Genomic DNA, 21,326 nt, shown 5'->3' with positions numbered 1-21,326 from the left:
CAGATCTTGGTTTTTGTTTTTAGTCCAGATTTTCCAGACTTGCTGGAAACCAGGAGTCCAAAGAATTTGGATCAGCACCACTGTTCTGGTATATAAACAGGCGGGGAGAAAATGCATTCCTGCCAGCTCTGTAAACTAGCAGTAGTGGCTTGGAATCTGTTTGCAGCAGAGCCTTCTTCTGAAGGCCTGCTATATCCTTCAGAGCAGAATGGCCTAGTGGGTTAGGAGAGCATTTCCTTTTCCCAACTAGAAGATATTGAAACTGGATCTACATGTGATGTTCTTCGTGTTTCACTGTTGCAGTCATAACTGTTGGGTACTCCTGCCGGCAGGCAGCCTGAGGTCGGCTAGAATATCAAAGTCTGGGTCCTGTGTCGGCTGTATCAGCTAGAACCCTGACGTCAGAGCGCATGGGTATAAAGCAGACAGCCGACGCCATCTTCTCCAGTCTTTCTTGCTGTGCGGTGCAAAGCAGTTCGCTTGTTGGTTGGCGTTTTCAAGACAACGTGTTGTGATTGTCGTCTGTCCGAAGTTTTCTACTTCTCTTCTCAAAGCTAAGTACCCCGTTGGGGAAACTTTTTTCTTGCTCCTCCGATGTCAGAAAAAGTTAGTAATTGTGTATCGTGTGGAAAACAATACCTCATAAAGATTTCCACTCTTACTGTCTACCTTGCTTCGGCCCTGACCACAACGTTTCTTGTCTGTTCTGTGCCAGGTTTAATTCTCGCACTATTAAGCGTAGGTACGATTGGGCCTTGAATTACTTCGGTAGACGATTTAATTATAGGATGTCGTCGGATACTTTACCGGCTACCGGATTACAGAAGAAACGCAAAGACAAGGACAGGACTTCGAGGTCCAAACAGGATACTTTGCAGCCGGAGCCAGCTTCGGGTTCGGCAGTAGTCAGTGAGGTGCTTTTGCAGCCCCTGTCGTCCGCCACTTCAGAACCGATGGCCGACACGGACTCACATGGTGAGCCAACTAGGCCTAGTAATTTGTCTGCTGCAGGACCTTCGGACGTCACTCCTTCAGATGGCTCCGGAACCGCTGTGCAGGTACTGGCTTCTGAGGGGGTCTTCAGGCCTTCACACATTACTATTTCCACAAAGGCAAAAGCTAAGTCAAAGACTCCTGTTAAACCCAGACTTTCTGCTCAAGCTTCTTCGGATTCAGCTCCTAAGACTCAGAAGCAATTACTTTGGATTTCTGAGGATTTATTATCTATGATTAAGGGCTCTCACCCTCCTCCTGAGAAAAGGCCTAGACAGGATATCCCTTATGATTCCTCTGATCAGGCTTCTGTATCTTCTGTTTCTTCCTCTGATCAGGATTACTCTTTTCCTCCTTATGACAATTCGGATGCAGATCCCTCTGCCTCTCCCCCTGAAGAGTTTTCTTTTGGGGAGACCTTGCATGAGATGAGGGAGCATTTTCATTGGGAAGGTCAGGATTATTCTGCTTCCAGAAAGAGACTCAGGGAATTTCTTCTTCTCCCTCAGCACAGGCCTTTAGCTATACCTCCTGTACTTGACATTGTGGATGATGCTTTCTCTGAAGCTAACTTGAATCCTGATTCCATGCCGCCTGTTCCTTCTAAGCCTGATAGATTTTACAGGGTCCCTGATTCCCATCAATTTTTATTCAAGAACCCTTCTGCTGATCCTGAAACTATTTTGCAGGGTTCCAAGGCTGCTAAGGCCGCCTCCTCTAAGAATCCTATCCCTTCTGAAAAGGATTCTCGTGCCTTGGAGACAGGTGGGGCAAAAAAGTTTATACTTCAGCTACCCTTTCTATTAGAGCTTTAAATTGCCAGTTTCACATGTTTAAGTATCAACAGTTTCTTTTATCGGTTTTAAAACAAAGGATTTCTACTTTTCCTGCATGTGCTGAGGACAAGGAATTACAGGATGTGTTGCATGCTACTGAACAAGTTAGCAAATGTAGTTTACATTGTGGTTTTGATGCCTTAGAGGCTTCTTGCAGGGCGGCTGCCTCTGGTACTGTTATCAGGAGACATGCTTGGCTTCGTGAGCAGAATTTACCTGAACAAGTTAAGGCAAAATTGCTAGATGCCCCTGTTCAGCAGGATGTCTTATTTGGGTCTAAGGCTGAGGAGGTTATTAAAAAGATGGAAGAAAAAGCCAAGTCTATGCAGACTGTAAAAGATTTCTTGCAAGTACAGCCTCCTAGATTTTCCAGAAATTGGCCCTCCAAAAATTGGTCTTTTCCCACCTCTGACAGGCCTCAAAGGGGAAGATATAGACGCTCCAGAGGTCGGGCGCAGGCTCAGGCCTCTTACAGATCTAGACAGTGGACTACTTCACCTAGAAGGCGGATCTCAAACCCAAAGAAAGCAGACTCAATGACTCCCTCTGTTGGGCTTCAGGTCCTCCTTTCCTGGATGCCCCTTTCAGAGGAAAACTTTCTCTTTTTTACCAAAATTGGACTCTCATTACTCAGGACAAATGGGTGTTAGACGTGATTTTGAAAGGTTACAGATTCCACTTTCACACTCTGCCAAGGCCTTCCGGCTGGCCAGATCTGCCAAAACATCAATGGACAGAGGCCTTAAATCAAGTGGACACTTTATTAGCCTTAAGAGCCATAGAACCTGTTCCACCTCTAGAGGTGGGGAAAGGTTTTTACTCAAGACTTTTTTTCTGGTCCCAAGAAAACAAAACTCCTGGAGACCTATTCTGGACCTCTCAATATTAAACACATTTTTGGAAATTCCAAAATTCAAGATGCTTACACTTCAACTTCTTCCAGTGCTCTCACAAGATGCTTGGATGGTAACATTTGACTTAAGGAGGCTTACTTACACGTCCCCATAAGGCTACAATGCAGAAAGTACCTCAGATTCAAGGCAGGCTCGAGACACTTCCAATTCTCTGTACTGTTATTTGGCTTGTCTACTGCGTCCAGAGTTTTTACCAAATGCCTGGCTCCAGTAGTAGCTTACTGCAGACTTCAGGGGATTCAGATTTACCCCTATCTGGACGACTGTCTAATTCAGGCAGACAGCAAAGACCTCCTAATTCAACACCTACATTTTGTTCAACGTCTTCTACTACTACTGGGTTTCTCAGTGAACGCAAAAAAGTCACATTTGATTCCTTTTCAACGAATGACCTCCTTGGGAGCTCTTTTGGACACAAGTTTACAGAAGGCCTTCCTTACTCCAGAAAAACAGTTACAGCTGGCTTCAATTTTCAAGACCTTGGCAGCATTGACTCAGCTCACTGCAAGGAAATTCCTGCAGGCTCTGGGCTACATGGCCTCTTGCATCCTGTTGATTCCAAATGCGAGGCTTCACGTGAGGAAACTTCAATGGTACCTAAAGAGTGTATGGTCTCAACATTGCCACAGTCTGGATACAATGATTACACTGATTCCCTGCCTCCAGAAGGAATTCCTTTGGTGGTCCAGGGCGTGTGTTTTGAATGAAGGCAAGCCCTTTCGTCTACCTCAACCTAGTCAGATCATAACCACGGACACCTCGGATTATGCATGGGGAGCTCATTTTCTAGACAAATGCCAACAGGGTTCTTGGAAAAACAAACACCTTCTATGGCACATCAACTTGAAAGAAATGTTAGCAGTCCAAAATGCTATTCTAGCCTTCCAGACTCTTTTGAAGCCAGGACCTCTGCTAATTCGAACAGACAATACCACAGTCATGTGGTACATAAACAAGCAAGGGGGCTCTCACTCTTACCCCCTTTGCAGACTTGCCATGACCTTATGGGACACAGCCCTAAATTTGAATCTGGATCTTCAGGCACAGTTCATTCCTGGAAAACAGAATCTCTTAGCAGACAGCCTAAGCAGAAACATTTTGGATCCTCACGAATGGATGTTGGACCCCAACGTATTCAGCAAGATAACTGCAGTTTGCGGCTGTCCTCAGATCTGTTTGCATCCCATCTCAACCATCAGTTGCCTCTCTTTTGCACCAGGTCCTTCCACAAAACAGCTTGGAAAGTGGATGCCCTGTCCTTCAGCTGGAGGAATCTTTCGGGATATGCCTTCCCTCCTCTTCCTCTTCCGCCTCTGGTATTGCTGAAGATAAAGCAAGACAAACCCAGACTGATCATTTTGATAGCTCCAAAATGGCCTCGTCAGTTTTGGTACCCTACTCTACTGCACCTTTGCTTGGAACCTCCTTGGAGTCTTCCTCTGACCCATTCTCTACTGTCCCAGCATCAGGGTCAGGTATTTCACTCTCAAATCAAGACTCTCTGCCTGGCAGCTTGACTCCTCAAAGGCAATTGATTCCTTCTCTTCCTAAACAAGTTTTGGATGTTCTTTTGGAAGCTAGGCGTCCTAGTACAAGGAAATCTTATGCTTCTAAATGGAAAAGATTTTGTATTTGGATGCAGGATCGTGGCTCTGATCCTTTAATACCTGATATTTCATCTATTTTACTTTATCTCTCAGACCTTTTGATTAAAGGTCTTTCATTTTCTTCCATTAAAATTCATGCTTCTGCTATTTCGGCACATTTCAATTGTGATCCTCCCATTTTTTCACACCAGTTGGTTAGGCAATTTCTGAGAGGAGCTAAGAATTTAAAACCTCCTAGAACTCCTCCTGTCCCTCCTTGGGATCTCAACTATGTCTTGGAAAAGCTTACTTTGCCTCCTTTTGAGCCTGCTGCCTCTGCGGACATTAAGTTCTTATCCTGGAAGACAGCTATCTTGTTGGCCTTGACTTCTGCCAGAAGGGTGTCTGAGTTACAAGCCCTCATGGCCGTGGAACCATACCTCATCTTCCATCAGGACAGAGTTTCCCTGAGGACCAATCCTACTTTTATGCCCAAGGTAGTTTCTAGAGTGGCTCTAAATCAGACTATTCACCTTCCTACCTTTTTTCCAAAACCCCAAAATAAGGGGGAAAGGATTTTGCATTCATTGGACGTACACAGGCAACTTCATTTTTACCTGGACAAAACTAAAAGTTTCAGAAAAATCAGATCAATTGCTTATTTCCTTTGCTTCCAGTTCTCTAGGTAAAGCTATTTCTAAGCAAACTATTTCCAAATGGATTGCTCATGGAATAAGATATTGTTACTCTCTTTATGGAAAACAGATTCCAGGTACCGTCAGGACTCCTCCTACTAGAGCAGCTGCCACTTCAGCAGCCTTTCTCAGAGGAGTTCCTACCAAGGACATTCTGGAGGCTGCCACTTGGAGCTCTGTGCATACTTTTTCCAAACACTATAACCTCCCTTTGTACTCTAAATCTAGGGCAGGCTTTGCCTCTGCTGTCTTGCAGGGTCTTCTAGCTGCTCCTTCTTCATATCCTCCTCCCGTATTCTCAGCTTTGGGATTCTACCCTACAGTTATGACTGCAACAGTGAAACACGAAGAACATAGTACAGTTGTGTATACCTACCATAAATGTAGATGTTCGAGTGTCTTCACTGTTGCAGTCTGTGTTTCCCTCCCTCCAGACCCCTCGTTTCTATTTGCTTACTGTGTTTCCTTTTCCACTACCTTTCTGGTGTATTTGTGTTTCCCTTGGGACACCTTTTGTTTTTATGGGGGCTTCTGACATCAGGGGCAAGAAAGGCTGGAGAAGATGGCGTCAGCTTTATACCCATGCGCTCTGACATCAAGGTTCTAGCTGATACAGCCGACGCCGGACCCAGACTTTGATATTCTGGCCGACCTCGGGCTGCCTGCCGGCAGGAGTACCCAACAGTTATGACTGCAACAGTGAAGACACTTGAACATCTACATTTATGGTAGGTATACACAACTGTACTTTCCACAGCTTGAAGGACTCAAAAGACATAGCTGTTTGCCACCCCTCTGTTCCACTAACTCAATTCTCTGTACCCTTGCAGATGTCTGAACATAAGATTCTTTGTCTTTTAGTGAAAAATAGAGCCTTGATTTATGCCTCCCTGTCCCTTTTCCTCTCCTCACAAAAGCACTACTAAAGGTAAGATGAAACTGATCTCATTAGATGCTTTTCTTTGGGCCATGACAGCTATGGGTGTTCATCAGAAGTGTCATTGCTGCAGTATTGGTCATAACATGGAATGAGACTGCAGGCTGATGTCCGATAACATGGCCTGAAGAGTTTTCAGTTACCCTCACCAAGACCTCTCCCGTGTTGCAGGAATCCAGTAGGATGTATAGCATAACGGAGAGAGGCACTCCATCTTTAATTTTGTTTTTGCAGCATGACAATCCAGTAGGATGTATAGCATAACGGAGAGAGGCACTCCATCTTTAATTTTGTTTTTGCAGCATGAGTAGTCACTTATCAGTCTGTCATCAGCCTGCATAAGATTCCTTTTCATCTCTACATAGAGTTTTTGTAACGGACAAGTTTTTTTTTTTTTTTTTCCAACTTATCTTTCTGAGGCTGATTATACCCTTGGGAAGGGAAATAACCATTTGTTTTACTCCTGAGTAGAGGTTCACTCGAATCTTTCCACACTTTTTATTTTTATTTTGGGGTACCCTGTAGAGACGACCGGTTTGCTTCCCAGCCCATCCAACACATGCCACAATGACCCACCAAAAGGTAGCCCTAATAGTGGGTGAATTTTCTACTCCTTGGAGCAGAGGCATTCATTTTGTTTGTCTTGCCTTATGTCTGATTTTAATGTAGTCTGATATGGATAAGGCCTCCAAATTTTGTTGGCACTCCCACAACCAAGTTTGCATTGGTCTTTCCTGCCAAAGAAACTAAGCAGAGATTACTAACTTTTTCCAGTCTTCTGCAAACATTTGCCTCAACAGCTATGATCCCTGGTCCACCCAAACCTAAAGCATCTAAACTTTGTAGGCTGTGAAATGGAATTTTAATCCTGCATTTGGGAATCCGTCTCACTCAGAGCCTTTAGTATTAAGGAGGCTGGAAAATGAAGGCAAAATTATTTGGTAAAGTGATTACTTTTTCACTTTGTTGCAAGCAAAATGGAATTGGTCATAAGGCAGTTGCTGTTTGCCAGGTTCTGTGCATCAGTTAAGCACCTTTCAACAGTTTGAGCTTCCTATTCCTTAAGGCCACCTTTAGTTGTCCTGCAGTGTACAGTTTGAGTTGGTTGTGCAATGTTTTAATTAGGCCTACGGTGTTTTTAAATTGGGACAGAGGTGAGAGTAATGCTGTTTCCCTGCTTAGTTGGTTTGATTTGAGTTTCTCATAATTGTTAGATTTGGTTTCTGGAAGGTTAATTTAGGCAGGGAGTTTTGAAAGTGGATTACTTCAGTTTCTAAATTGGAGCTGAGAAATCTTAAGTCTATAAGTTCTTGGTTGACTGTGTTTGACACCTAGGAAAGTGATAAATGATTTGACATGGAGAACATGATGGTAAATGAACATATCTGCATACTGTAGCCTGATGCATGTAATATTGACTTGGGGTTAGCAGGGTACATTATAAGGAGAGATGAAAAAGGATTGTGTGTGTGTGTGTGTGTGTGTGTGTGTGTGTGTGTGTGTGTGTGTGTGTGTGTAAAAATGTGTGTTTTTATATATATATATATATATATATTTATATATATATATATATATATATATATATATATATATAAGTGAGTCTGTCACAAGATTGACTATTACAGCTGAACTTCATATGGTTGAGAACATATGTGTGTCTTTCCAAAAAATAAAACTAAACTACAATTTTGCACGTATGGGCAGCTGCACCCCCCCCCCTTGCACATTATACTTTCCGAGATATCTCTACAATTTTACTGTCCGTACAAATGCTTCGACTTTTCAGAAAGTCAATCTTATGGTCTTAAGCATATGAAATTTAATTTTCTGAACAGTCAGTATTCTGAAGGGGTGACCCCTGTATATGTGTAATACGTATGTGTGTAAAACATGCAGACACAACCATGTGTGCATGCACTTATTCATATACACACAAGTTGTCTTGCTTCAGTGGATGACACTTGAGTAAACCAGGGTGCCTAAACCTTCCTGAATGGGCAAGTTGTCATTGGCTGCTTACCCCTGTCCTTTTCCTGCTCTTCCAGGTCTTGATTCTCTGATCCTTGGTTATCTGGGTCATAATCAAGACTTCATAGCTGTGCTCCACGGAGCTAGTTTTATTGCTAGTGTTGTACTTGATGCATATATATGTGCGTTTTGAAAAAAAGTGTAAATGTATACATTTTGTGGGTGAGGTTTAATGTTCTCTAATCTGTATAACTTGTATTTGTAGGGGAGGTCATTGTCTCGTGCCAAGTCTCGAAGGAACCTGGATTTCCAAGACGTTTTGGACAAACTGGCAGATATGGGAATTGCTATTAGAGTTGCTTCACCCAAGCTAGTCATGGAAGAGGTGAGACATCTACCAGTAATTTGCAGTGTTACAAGGAAACATCATTTTTATATATAATCGGTAGTTGTGTAACAAGAATTATTTAGGACTGACTAAGGTTAAAGTATTGCAGAATAGGGGGAATCTTGCAGAAAAATCAGAGGAGTGTTGCAGAATGCTAAACAGAAAATAAGGTATTGGCTCGATAATATGCATGAGTGTAGGAAGATTGCTATCAAGCAATTGTTTTTTGATAACTACAGAGCACAAAAACTTTTGGCACAACAACTTGGGCAACAAAGTAAAAAGGGTTGTTGCCAAGCATAAGGAGTCTATAACAAGGAAGAGGAGGGATCCCATAGAGGTACTATAAATATTTTGGAAATTTTGTGCCAATCTGTATAATGTAGATAAAGATTGTAATAAAAAAAATGGAAATGTTTATGGAAGAATTAAATGCAAGTTTCAGAGGTAAATTATGCTCCGTTATTAACAGGATAGGAGATGAGATGAAAATGGTGATGTATAAGCAGTCTACAGGAAAGTCTCCAGAAATAGAAGGTATTCCTGTAGAAGTTTTAAAGCTAGGAGGGAAAATAACTGAAAGATCCTGGAAGGTTTTGATTTAACAGTAATTTAAGAGAAGTACCAACATCCTGGAGAAAAGTGGTGGCTGTAATACCTTAAGAGGGTAAAGACCCATCATATCCAGCTTCACACAGGCCTATTTCAGTCTTAAACCATGATGTATAAAGTGTTTGTAGTGGCTAAAACAATGGCAAAAGTGATACCAGAATTGATGGGTAAGAATCTGTGTCATTTTGTGGAGGGGAGGCAAACATTTGCCAAAATTAACAGAACAATGATGATTCAGAGAGAAACAGAATGTAAGAAAATGCCACTGTTTTTGGTGGGTCTTCATGCAAAAAAAAAAAAAAAAGCATTTGACAGAGTAAGCTGGGAGTTTGAGCAGGACAATGGAAGCATTTGCAGTCCGATAAAATTTAAGGTTGATTTTTAGGAGGGTATATGAAGGATTGGAAGCGAAAGTTTGTGTGGTTAGGTTCCTCTCTGATAACTTCTATTTGATCAGAGGAACCAGGCAAGGGTGTCCTCTTCCCCTTTGCATTTTTAGAACCATTGACAAAGAAGAAAATTAAATTAGTTGTAGTTTAGCCCAAATGCATACTGACAGTATTTGACGTGACTCACTCTGATGTCTGAATGTAGTACTTTTACTATATAGTTTGGCACACCATGAGTTTCTTCTGTAGAGATAAGATGTCTCAAAGTTAGTGTAATGGTCTCTTAAATCAATATGTGTATAAGCAGCATGGTCTTTAGTATTACCTGATTTGTTTCTATAGACTGCATTTGACATAACATTTGGCAGCCTGTGTCTGTTTTCTTCTGGAACTGTCCATCTTTATGAATGGTGCAGTTTTCAGCAATAGTTTATGCTAGAGCAATGAATCTTCAGCTGTACCATATTAAATTACTACTCACAAATTAAGTACTTTGGCAGACTTGACAGAAGTTGCTTAAATTCCTTTTTTAAACTGTTTATCTCTTGAGTCCTCTAAAAACTGGGTCAGACTTGGTTGCATCTTTTTCTGATAGTATTTGGCATCGTATTTTGAAATACAGCAGCCAGTATTGGTCATAAACTGTGTCCTTTGATGTATGTCCTTATTGATGTTGCAGTATTCTTTACTTCTGAGATGTCCTGCCAAGGGTAGCCAAACATCTGGCCAGTGTACCTGTACTTCTGTTTGCTGTACGTCAGACACAAGATGTCCTATGTGCAAAGGAGTAATGTACATATTGACGTACGAGTACCTAATTCTCAGAATTTCTTTGCCACCAGTCCAAGTGCTGTGTTTGAATTTGGACTGCAAATCACTCTGAGTTAATTTTATTATCAAGCCTTCTACAGGTAAATATTCTGTTTGGAAGGGGGGGTCTCTTCCTTTTTAACTTACTTGGCTTACATGTCATGCAAGAAGGGAAAATGTGAGTGTGGCAAGTAGATTTCCCATAAAAACACACACCAACAGTGCCTTTTTGTTTGCTGCCTCTGACCATATGGAGTGTGCAGTTTGCCAGGTATTTGTCACGAAGATGCTCCATAGTCATCTGTAGTCTTTCCATTTACTCCGAGAACCAGTGATTGAAGCTTTTGGCTCAAGTTACCATGGCCGGATCTGTTCACCCAGACATTCAGCCCCCGCTTGAAAAAGCCAAAAAGATGCAAACTGATCCTACTGCTGGCCTTCCTCCACCACGTCTCCAGGTTGGATGAAGAACCGAAGTACCATCTTGTGCTGCTGTCTGCTTCCTCTGCCACAACCCTGTTGGAGGCCAATGTGGAGCTGCCTCCCTGCACATCTGCTAAGGCTGCACCTCTGTCTGGTACACACATGAAGGAGAAACCACTGCTGATTATTTTAGAGGGGCTTAGGGGGATTCCCCAGTAGGGAAGAGGTGCCTGCTATCATTTTTGAATCTAGGCAGGAGACTGTACCTCCAAGATTTGTTAAAGCTGGTTTTCCTTTAAAAAATAAGCATAAAACTAAGCAAATAGCCCCCATGGCTAAGTATCCACACAGACAGTGGCAGAATTTTACTTGGGGGGGGGGGGTTCAGTGCTCTCAAGCCTACCCCCAAGATTATCTGTCTCTGCTTCTCTTCCTTGATCTTTCACTCCTTCCAGGCTAACTAGGGGCTCTAATTCTTCTGAAGACTTAGAATTTGAGGAGTCCACTTAATCCTGTTAGATCCACCCCCCCCCCCCTTTGCCCTGTGGTCTGAGGAAGAGGATTCACTTTCTACTGACTTTCCTATGGAGTAATTGTCTTTTGGGGATACAATGGTTGCATGGAGCTGTTCCCAGGTTTATGATAAAAAATAAGATACTATGAGCTTTTGTAAGTAGATTCTGTCAGTCTTCTGCAGTCCCTCCAATGCTGGATGCCCTCCTGGATAATTTCAGCACAGCTTCTCAGGCTGTTGTTTCTCAACCTCCTGCCACTAAGAAACTGGACAAATTCTGTACAGTTTCCAAGTCTCAATGGTTTTGTACAAAAACCCTTCCTCTGGTCCTGCTGTTAAACACTGATAAACCATCCAAGTTCCTGTGGCTTCTAAAATTTTACTTTCTGCTAAGGACAGCCATGCCATGGATGGGTATGGTAAAAAAAGTATATACCTGTGCTACTTTAGCCTTCAGGACTATTGATTATCAGGCCCACATGACTAGGTACATCCTGATTCTTGTCTCCTAACTTGGGGGCATTCTAGCTGATTTGCCTAACTTGGAGAGTAAGACGTCTGCCACTTCCCCTTTCAGCTGTGGTTCTCAAGTGGCTCTTCATTCTATTAAATGTAGCTGTGATACTGCTGATGCCCCCTGTAGGGTAGCTGCATCTCAATCTGTTCGGAGGTATTCTTGATTAAGTTTCCAGGCTCTGCCTGAAGACATAAAGGCCAAATTATTGGATTCTGCATTAAAAAATCGGAATCTCTTTGGCACTGCTTCTACTGAAGTATTTAAGTCCCTTCAGAGTAAAGATAAAATTGCACAAGATTTGAAACTAATGTCTCCTATGCTTTTCTAATTTTCAAAGAAGTTATATTTCTAAGCCATCTTTTGTTTGTAGGCAGCCTAACTGCCTTCTAGGGACCAGAAGGCATCTAGGACATTTTTTCCAAACAAGCCTTCTTTCCCCTGACAAATCTGCTTCTGTTTGACATTCACTCGCTCCTGTCCCTCAACCATATTCCCCTTGACCAGATTGCTCTGTCCCTCAGGTTGACTCTTTTCTGTCTGACAACAGATAACCACAGCTGTTTGGGTATTTTCCGTTGTCCAAAATGGGTAATTTCATGAATTGAAATACCCTTTCTCAGCCTCCCCATTGTCGGCTCCCACATTATCCTTGGGTTCTGTAAGATCTAGTTAGGGAATCATCCAACCTGTCCCCTTGTCACAGCAGGGAACATGTTTTTATTCCAGGAAGTTTCTGGTTTCCAGAAAGGAATGGTTGTGAAGGCCAATTCTAAACTGGTCTTTTCTCAACGTTTCTTCTTTCAGGATGTTGTCTTTACAGAAACCTTTCCCTCCGTTGCTTCCTAAAGCCTTTCTAGTATCCATGGGTTTGAAAGATTCGTACCTCCACATTCCTATTCACCCTTTCTTCAGGAAAGTTTTACATTTCTGTTGGCTTTTCCTCTAGTCAGTTCTCTGCTTTGCCTTTTGGTCTTTCTGCAGCTCTGAGGGTCTTTATCAAATGTCTCACCCGTGTGGTAGTTTTCTGCAGATTTCAGATATTCCCTTATTTGTTTGACCTTTGGATTCAGCCCCCCCCCCCCCCAAGCATCTCCTACTTCAAGATCTACACTTCACTGTGCTGCTTCTGTGCAGTGTGGGGTTTGCACTAAATCTCAAGAGTCTGCGACGACTCCTCAGACCAAATGTTTCTGGTTTGTAGGACTCGGACCATTCCAATGTTGACTTGTTTCCTGCTTCTCAAGGTCCTGTGTGTGACTACTTATTTCCAGTCTCTCTTCCTTTTCCAGTCGGTCCCATGGTTTTGCCAAACTCCCCATGAGGAAATTTGTGGTATTTCAAGACTGTTTAGCTCTAGCACTGCCATCCTGTGGAGAATCTGGTTCCCCTTTTCTTTCAAGTTCAAACTCCACTGGTGGATTCACCAGATTTTCTTGAATCCAGGTCTGCCTTTTCAGGTTCCTCTTCCTGCTTAGGAGCTGTATACGGATGTTTCCAATAATGGTTGGGGAGCCTCTTCCAATAACCTAAAAGTACAGGGTCTTTGGTCCCATTAGCAAATGGCAGACTATATCCACATCAAGGAAATGAGGGCTCCATGTGTAGCTCTTCAGGCTTATAACTCCTTTTGGGTTCCAGGTCATCTAAAAGTTTTTACAGAAAATGTGGTCATGTGGTACATCAAGCAAGAGGGCTCAGAATCTTAGCTTTTTTGTTGGCTGGCTCTTCAGGCTTGGGATTTCAGGCAGTCTTCTTTCTTTCAGAGCACAGTCTGATTGCAGATTCTTTGAGCAGGTCCAGGACAAATCCTAACAAATGGAAGCTTCAAAGGCAGGTGTTTCTGGACATTGTACATCGGTGGGGTACTCCTCAGATATTTTGTCTTCCCTCTGAACAGATGACATCCCCAGTTCTTTTCCAGAGTGCCATGTCCTCTGGCTTGGAAAGTAGACACTTTGCCTCTTTCTTGGAAGGGGATTTTTTTTTTGCCTATCCATCTCTTCGTCTACTACCAAAGGTCCTGAACAAGATCATATGGAGCACACCCAAACTCTTTCTGGTGACTTTCTTTTGGTCCAGACATCACTGGTTCCTCCTATTTTATCTAGCCAGGGGCAGTCATCACAAGTTACCTCACAGGATGGATCTTAACGCACAAGATAAGGGATCTCTCATTCACCCTCAGTAGTCCAGCCTTCAGTTGATGCATAGGGTATTGATTCCTTTTAGGCACCAATTTTCTGAGGACGTGATTTTGGTTTTGCAGGAGTTCAGAAAACCCAGAACTAGAAAGTTGCATTTGATTAAGTGGAAGAGATATTTCTATTTGTCTTAAACATGACCTGGACCCTTTTTTTCACTGGGGGTTCCTTCGGGTCCTTTTTGTGAGTTGCTCATGTCTGGTTTGGCGTACTCATCTGTTAAAATTCCATTTGGTTATTTTCACTTGTATGCCTCTGAATCTACCTTTAGCTTCTAGTTTTGAAGTCAGAAAAATTTTAAGACGTTCTTCATATTTGCCCTCAAGCCTTTTCATCCTTCTTGGAACCTTAATTTTGTTCTTAAAATTGACCCAGCCCCCTTTTTGTGCCAACATTTTCTTTTACAACATTGTAGTTGGAACACACTTGTTGGTGGTAGTTCTGCTAAAAGGGGGGTCTCTGAACTGCAAGCCATCATCGTGATTTTATCTATTTAGTGTTGTCACAGGAGCAGGACGTCTCTTATGCCCAAGTAGGTTAATGATTTGTCCTTGAATCAGTCCAGTCATCTCTTATTTTTACCTTCTGCACAGAATGCTAGTGAGGGGATTCTTCACCCTCAGAAGTCCCAAGTAATTTCTGAGGTGTTTAAGACTAAACATATCAGGAATTCTGAGCGGATTGGTTTCCTTTCATGCTAGGAAATTGGTTTTGGTGGCATTTAAGCAAAGTATCTTCTCTTGGGTTTCTAAGGCCATTTCTTTCTGCTATTCTTTTCATGGCAGCAGCTTTCCTCTCCTGCTCATGCTCATTCTTCCAGGGCAGTGGCCTTTTTTTGGTGCTTTTTTCAAGGGTCTGTTTACTACATCCATCTTGGAAGCTGCTGCTTGGTTTGTGTTCACACATTCACTAAACATTACAATTTTGATGTAATTTCTAGGGCCAATGTGTTTTTTCCAGGGCCATCCTTAATGGGATTTTGGAGGGCTCTTCTGTGGCTTCCTCCTCCAGTACTTCACAGTAGCTTTTATACTCTTCCAGGAGTAAAGAATACTATAACAGTGATAAGGAAGGGACATAGTACAGTTGTGTAAGATTGCATCACAACAGTAGATGTCTTCCTCATTGAAGTATCCTACCAGCTGTTGCTTTCTGTTTTCTTCTGTCTAATGGGTCTTCTCCTCTTTCTTCTTCCCATCCTGGATATTAGTGTTGCTTTAGTTTTACTGGGGCACTTTAGTTCTGAGGATTAGGCATGAGTATGTCAGGCATGCATTGCAAGTAGGACATATGTCTGACGTATGGCGTCCAGAAGATATAAAGGCGCTGCTATACTGGCTGGACATTTGACTATCCTTGACAACGAGATCCTAGAAATAAAGAATGCTAAAACAATGAGAAGTAGGATATCTGCTGATCTGATATTTTCTTTTGTTCCTCAAGTTGACAGTCTTGGATCTGACTCTTGATGCTTTCCAAAGCTTTAGGCGCCGAAACTCTAGGTCCTCCCCTATCGGATTACCTCAAATCTCATTTGCCATTCTGACAGGAAGCACTGTAATCTTTTCGCTTGAGCTCTGCTGAGAGTTTCTTGTCCAGCTTTTTCAAATAAGTCAGTTTTTTCCCATTACTTTTACTCTCTTGCCCCCATTTTTATGGTTATAAATTTGAAAAAAAAAAGTATTCGTTGGTCTGTTCTTGTGGGACTTTTCTTTACCGCTTTCCTTTCCCTTTCTCTGACATTAAGATGTTTGATAAACAATTAGCTTTTAAAAAGTGCACTTCCTACAGGCACAAGGTTCCTTTATCTGATGCCCACAGGGGGTAAGTGTATTGTCTCAGCCCTTCTCATCTTGAAATGACCTGTTCCATCTGTGAGGGGTTTTAGCCACATGCATTGGCTGACTTCCGAAACACTTAGAACCTGATTCCTTCCTGTGCCCTAGCTGCAAGTTCTTCTACTTTAAGAGCTCAAATCCCCACCAAAAAGCATAAGAATGCCCGGGAACACAGGAAACATTCCCTGGTTAAGTCTGCCTTGACATCCAGTGAGCTTCCTAAAAAGGCTTCCAGAGCATCGGATCCAACATCCTCAGAGTTCCTTCTCCTTCCTTGGGACTGACGCGAGCTCCTCTTCCTTCCTTGGGACTGATTCCTGCTGCCTTGGGCTCTCCCTTTGGGACAGATCACGTAAACGATCCTCTAGACCACCTTCCATGTCTTCTTTCGGGTCTTCCTGCTGCCTCAGGATCTCCCTTTGGGACAGATCACCTAAAAGATCCTGTAGACCACCTCCAAGTCCTCTTTCAGGTCTTTCTGTAGCCCTTGAATCTGAGGTGGAGAGACCTATGAGGCAATTCCTTCAGACACAGATCCAGATGGTGGTTTTTGCCAGCTCCATCCCCCACAGTGTCCATGAGTTAACTTCCTCTTTTCAGGTCTGTTGCTCCTTCTCTGATCTGACCTCCTGCTTAGGAGTTCTTGGGTCCAAAGGCCCCGAGAGTCGAGGTGGGAGAACCAGTAGTGATCATCTCTGACAGCTTTCCTAAGTCAGCTCTGTTCCAACTGTGTTGGAGCAGAGTGGCTATGGAACTGCAGGCTTAACATCTGTTCTGTGGGGCTGAATTCAACTCCGAAGTTTTTGTAGCTGTCACTTCCTCTCAGAGCCTTAGCGTTCGACAGTTCAGTGCCAACTCCCCCTTTGGAGCAGAATTGGTGAGGCTGTTGTGCATTTTGCCTGAACAGCTTTGGTTCCAGAATGAACATCTTCGTAGTCTGCTGGCCTCTCTGCCTTCGAGGTGGTGGAGAGGGTTCTCTCCTTACCAAGGAGATCCTCTGCTCCAGTACTTTCAGATCCACCCCTTACCTGTTTGGATACGGTGTATGAGACCCCACATCTGCCGCATCCAGGACAGCTAGCCCAGAAAAGTCTCAAAGCTTTTTCACCCTTGGAACCCCTGGACTCTTCCTATACCTCCTCGGAGCATCCCCCCGAGAAGTTGCAAGAGGAAGACCTGGATTCTCCACAAGAATCCATCACTGAAGATGCTGATTTCAAGGAAGGGGTCCCCAAGATCTCCACCCGAGTATGTCTCCTTTTGGGGACATCTTAGAAATCCTGCACCAGAAGGGTGGTTGATCTACCCAAAAACCTACCCCTGAAGAAACTGTTTTTGGAGGCTTTGGGCTCAGCCAATCTGCATCTTTGGTGTCCCCCCCACCCCCTCCCCCTGCTGATCCACTCATCAACCTAGTATCAATTGTTGCGGCAGCCACCATAAAGGAGCTAGCTCAGGAAAGCTCCACTGTCCATCTGCCTAAAAAGTATTCTAGAGCCATGGACAGATTTGGCAAGAGAGCTTACGTCTCGGCCACTTTCACCCTATGAGTGCTAAACTATCTTTCTCATTTTACTAGGCTGCATAGGGATTTAATCAAAAGAACTCTCTAGCTGTGCCCCACAGTCCATGTCTGAGGAATGGAAGGTCTTTTTTTTTTCCTTCAGAATGGTCACTCTACATTCAATTGCCAATGAGTCCACGAGGTTAATTTCCTACATTGCAGAGGGTACCGTAAGGGTCGCTGTTACAAGCATCGCCATTAGGTGTCCTACCTTGATGCATCTGTGTGACTTCGCAGCACCTTTCAAGCAGTCATTCATCAATGCATCTTTTGATGGCTCATCTTTGTTGGGCCCACTGTCAGACACTCTCCCATAGTGCGAAAGATGGAAAGACCTTGTCTGCTGTTGGAATCCTTCTTCAGGAATCAGCAAGATGGTAAAAAGAATTGTGGTGCAAGAAGTCTCAAGGTCCTTTTTAGGAATCCAGGGAAACTTTTTTTTTTTCCTCAGGGGCATAGGGGAAACTGTAATAATTGGTTGATGCCCATGTGGCTGAGGGGGTCTACAAAATCAAGGGTCTCAAGATTTGTTCTCACAGACCCTTTTAGCACTCCTGAAAGGTTGCCTGACTGTCCCTGTCTGGAGACAGTCAGTGGGGCACTTATCCTTGCACCCCGAAGCCTGGATAGCCATCATAAACTATCTGTGGGTGCAAAGGATCTTATCCAGAGGCTGTTCCATTCTGTTTTTAAAACATCCTAAACCAAACAGATCCCTCACTGATATTCCACCCAATCAGAGGAAGTCAGCAGCTTTGAAGATTGCAAAATTGCTAGACAAGAGTCATCCAGAAGCCCCCCCCCCCCCCCGCCCCAGATCAGGGATTTACTCAAGATTCTTTTTAGTACCAAAAAAGACTGAATCTGAGGCCAGTATTGTACCCGACATCCCTGAACAAGTTGGTAAAAAAAAATCAAAATTCAGGATGGTCACAATCCAGTCCATTCTACCTCTACTGTAGATGGAAGACTGGATGTGCTCAATAGACCTGAAAGACTTGTACTGTCATATCAAAATGAACAGAGACTCACTCCAGAAGATATCTCCGCTTCAGGCTGGGCACCACTCACTCCAGAAGGTATCTCCGCTTCAGGCTGGGCACCACTCTATCCATTCAGAGTCCTTTGGTCTCACCACAGCCCTCAGGGTGTTCACCAAATGCATGGCGGTAGTCGCACTCACTTGAGACTGCAGGGATTCTCTACGTGTTTCCTTACCTGAACGATTGGCTTCTCACTGCTCCAACCAGCCATCTACTCACCTAAGCCAGGGACTATTTATTGCACCTAGCCCCTAACTTAGACATAACCATCAACATGCAGAAATCGCAGTTGGATCCTATCCAGGTAATAGACTTCATAGGACACCTCCAAAACCCTGGCCTTCCTCCCTCCAAATAGAATTTCCACCGTAAGATTACATATCGGACAGATTCTGTCAATACCAAATCCGCCAGCGAAATTAGTACTCAGAGCATTGGGGTCTGCGGCTGCCACAATTACCCTGTTACCTACAGCAAGAGTACACATGAGAATTCTGCAGTGGACATTAGCAGTTCAATGGTCCTCTAAGCTATCCAATCAAGCTTTCAAGAGTGTGCAAAGACTCGCTTCTGTGGTGGCTTCATTCCTTAGATATCTAAGCAAGACATCCCTTTGCTCCCCCCCCCCCAACTCCACCTTGACCATGTATGCCTCCCATGATAAATTGGGGGGGGGGGCATTTCCTGGTATGGATGGACCAAGGCACGTGGAAATTAGTAGAGCAATCCGCATACCAACCTCCTAGGGATGACCGCAGTCGTCCTAGCATTGCAAGCCCTGCACAGTTTTGTTGTTCTGTGGACTATTGCGATACAGACAGACAATGTCAGTTGTGTGGTACATAAACAAGCAAGGAGAAACAGTCCCCCCCTGTGTTGAGAAGCAGTGGGAGTGTGGCAGTGGGTGATCTCTACCATCCACTTTCTAATTGCAACACACATTCCAGGGGAGTGCAACATTCTAGTGAACAGGCTGAGTAGAGTTTTGTTGACGCCTCATGAGTGGTCTCTAAAGCAGTTTGTGGCAAACATGATTTTTCACAAATGGGGTCAACCCTGCTAGGATCTTTTTGCATCCCCTCAACAACAAATGCCGCAGGTTATTTGCCATGATCCCTTCTCAGGGAAAGTTCCCAAGAGACACACTAGTTCATGCTTGGCGCCTCTGTCTACTTTACGTATTCCCACCGCCACTACTAATTCCAAGCTTTCTTCCGAAAGCACACAGGTTGAAGAGCAGGGTAATCCTCATTGCTCCTTTCTGGCCTCAACAAGTCTGATTCACCTTTCTGTGGTCTTCTCTTATCTGCCCTTCGTGCGCATTGGAACTGGTTCCATATCTGCTCTCCCATCCAGGGCAGATTCACTTGGATCTCCCAGGCCTAAAATTAACCGCATGGTTTTTCCAGTTCTGATGATGGCTAAACATTCCAGGCTTTCTTCCACTTTCTAAAAGATCTTTATTTCATCCCACTAACCGTCCAGTACAAAAATTCATAAGTGCAAGTGGAAAAAATTCTCCATATGGGATCAACAGAAGCCATTGGATTCCCTTACTTCCCCCATTTCTGTGGTTTTGATTCCCTTGCTGATGTCTTCCAAAACGGGGCAACGTTTTAAAAGTGCAACTGCTAGCCATATAAAATTATCACAGTGGAGAAAAGCCTTTCTGTCAAGCATCTCACTCCTCCTTGTGATCGGACTTTGATTCTTTAAGCACTAGTCCATATGATTTTTTAGGCACTAGTCCATCCTCCCTTTGAACCTTTGGCCAAAGTGGATTTGAAATTCCTTTCATGGAAAGAACTTTTCTTGGTGGTCATCACTTCTGCAAGAAGAGCTTTTAAGTTCCAAGCCCTTTCTTCCAAACCTCTTTTGATTTTCCGTAAAGACTGGGTAAAAAGGATTATGTAAAATTATTGCTACAGTGAACAATATTAACCAATCCATCAACCTACCAGTTTTCTTTCCCAGTTTTCAAAACAAGGGAGAGTATATTCTTAATCTAAGTGTTCATAGACAACTGTATTTATTTTTCTCTACTGTATTTTTCTCTCTGAATGACTTTGCCCTTTTCAAAGTCTGATCAGTTGTTCATATCCTTTCTAACATGACATGAGCCAAATGGTTAAGAGATTGTATTTCTTTTGTGTATGCATCTAAGGGCATATCTTTGCCTGCACAAGTCAAAGCCCACTCTACCAGATCCATGTCACCATACCAAGCTTTTTGGTCTAGGATTTTGATTGAAAATTGTACAGCAGCAGCTTCCTAGTTTAACTCTCGTACCTGTATTTTGCATTATAAGCTAGGTGTTGCCTCCAGAAATTAAGCTGCCTTTAGTTCTGCAGTGCTGTGGAATATCCCTCCACGAGGGCTACCCAAGGTAGCTGGGGTCTCTACCCCACAGGTTGAGGAACGAATGAAAATGACCGATAAAGAAGTTGCTTACTCACCATAATGTTCCATCTGTGTTTGAGCATTTTCATTCTTCCTCAAGCCTTCCCACCCTCCTTCCCCCTGCCCATGGCTGTGGTAAGACCTGATGAATATGCTTATAGGAACTAAAGTTCGTGTTTCAGCTTCTTAACCTTGTTCTCTCTCTTTCTAATAGTTACTTTAATTATATTTTTGCATATAGTCTGCAATATGCTAACAGCAAGCTCTATTGAGGTGATCTTGGGAAATGAGGCATTACGGGTATGGGAGGAGCTCGAGCCTCAGGGACTGAAACTTTGGAAAGTGACAGTCTGATCCGACACCCAGAGGTTGAGGAAGAATGAAAATAGACAACACAGAGAACATTATGGTGACTACATAACTTATTTTTTATGGTAAGATGTTGCACAGCTCTACTTTCACTTGGCTGCATTTTTTCTCCCATAAAATTTGTAGACTTTTTTTATGGTTTTAGCTGTAAAAGTCTTTGACTCTGCCACTTTCATATATCCCTCTTTCACTAAAATATGGGCTGCATGTGCTTATGGACATAGCTTGCTTGACAGTATTGATTGTCTTTAGCCCTAGAGTTTTGTTTTGGTCTTTAGTCCTGTGTACTCACCAGAGTAAGAAAGGCTTTCTTCATTCTTTGGAGGCTA

General features: G+C 43.2%; 1 protein-coding gene across 1 annotated transcript in view; it reads left to right on the top strand.

Moving 5' to 3' along the window:
* RTCB (RNA 2',3'-cyclic phosphate and 5'-OH ligase) overlaps nt 1-21,326 on the top strand; it is a gene marked incomplete in the record, with an annotated part of 159,070 nt that overhangs the window by 126,560 nt on the left and 11,184 nt on the right. The window contains 1 exon segment of the mRNA XM_044087476.1: nt 8,195-8,314. Coding sequence (XP_043943411.1) covers nt 8,195-8,314 — 120 coding nt within the window.

Source organism: Protopterus annectens, chromosome 11.part0, assembly GCF_019279795.1.
Source record: "Protopterus annectens isolate FY-2018-M chromosome 11.part0, PAN1.0, whole genome shotgun sequence".
In the NCBI taxonomy this organism is placed as follows: Eukaryota; Metazoa; Chordata; order Ceratodontiformes; family Protopteridae; genus Protopterus; species Protopterus annectens.
The sequence above is the reverse complement of the archived record's forward strand: the minus strand, read 5'-3'. Positions and strand labels throughout refer to the sequence as shown.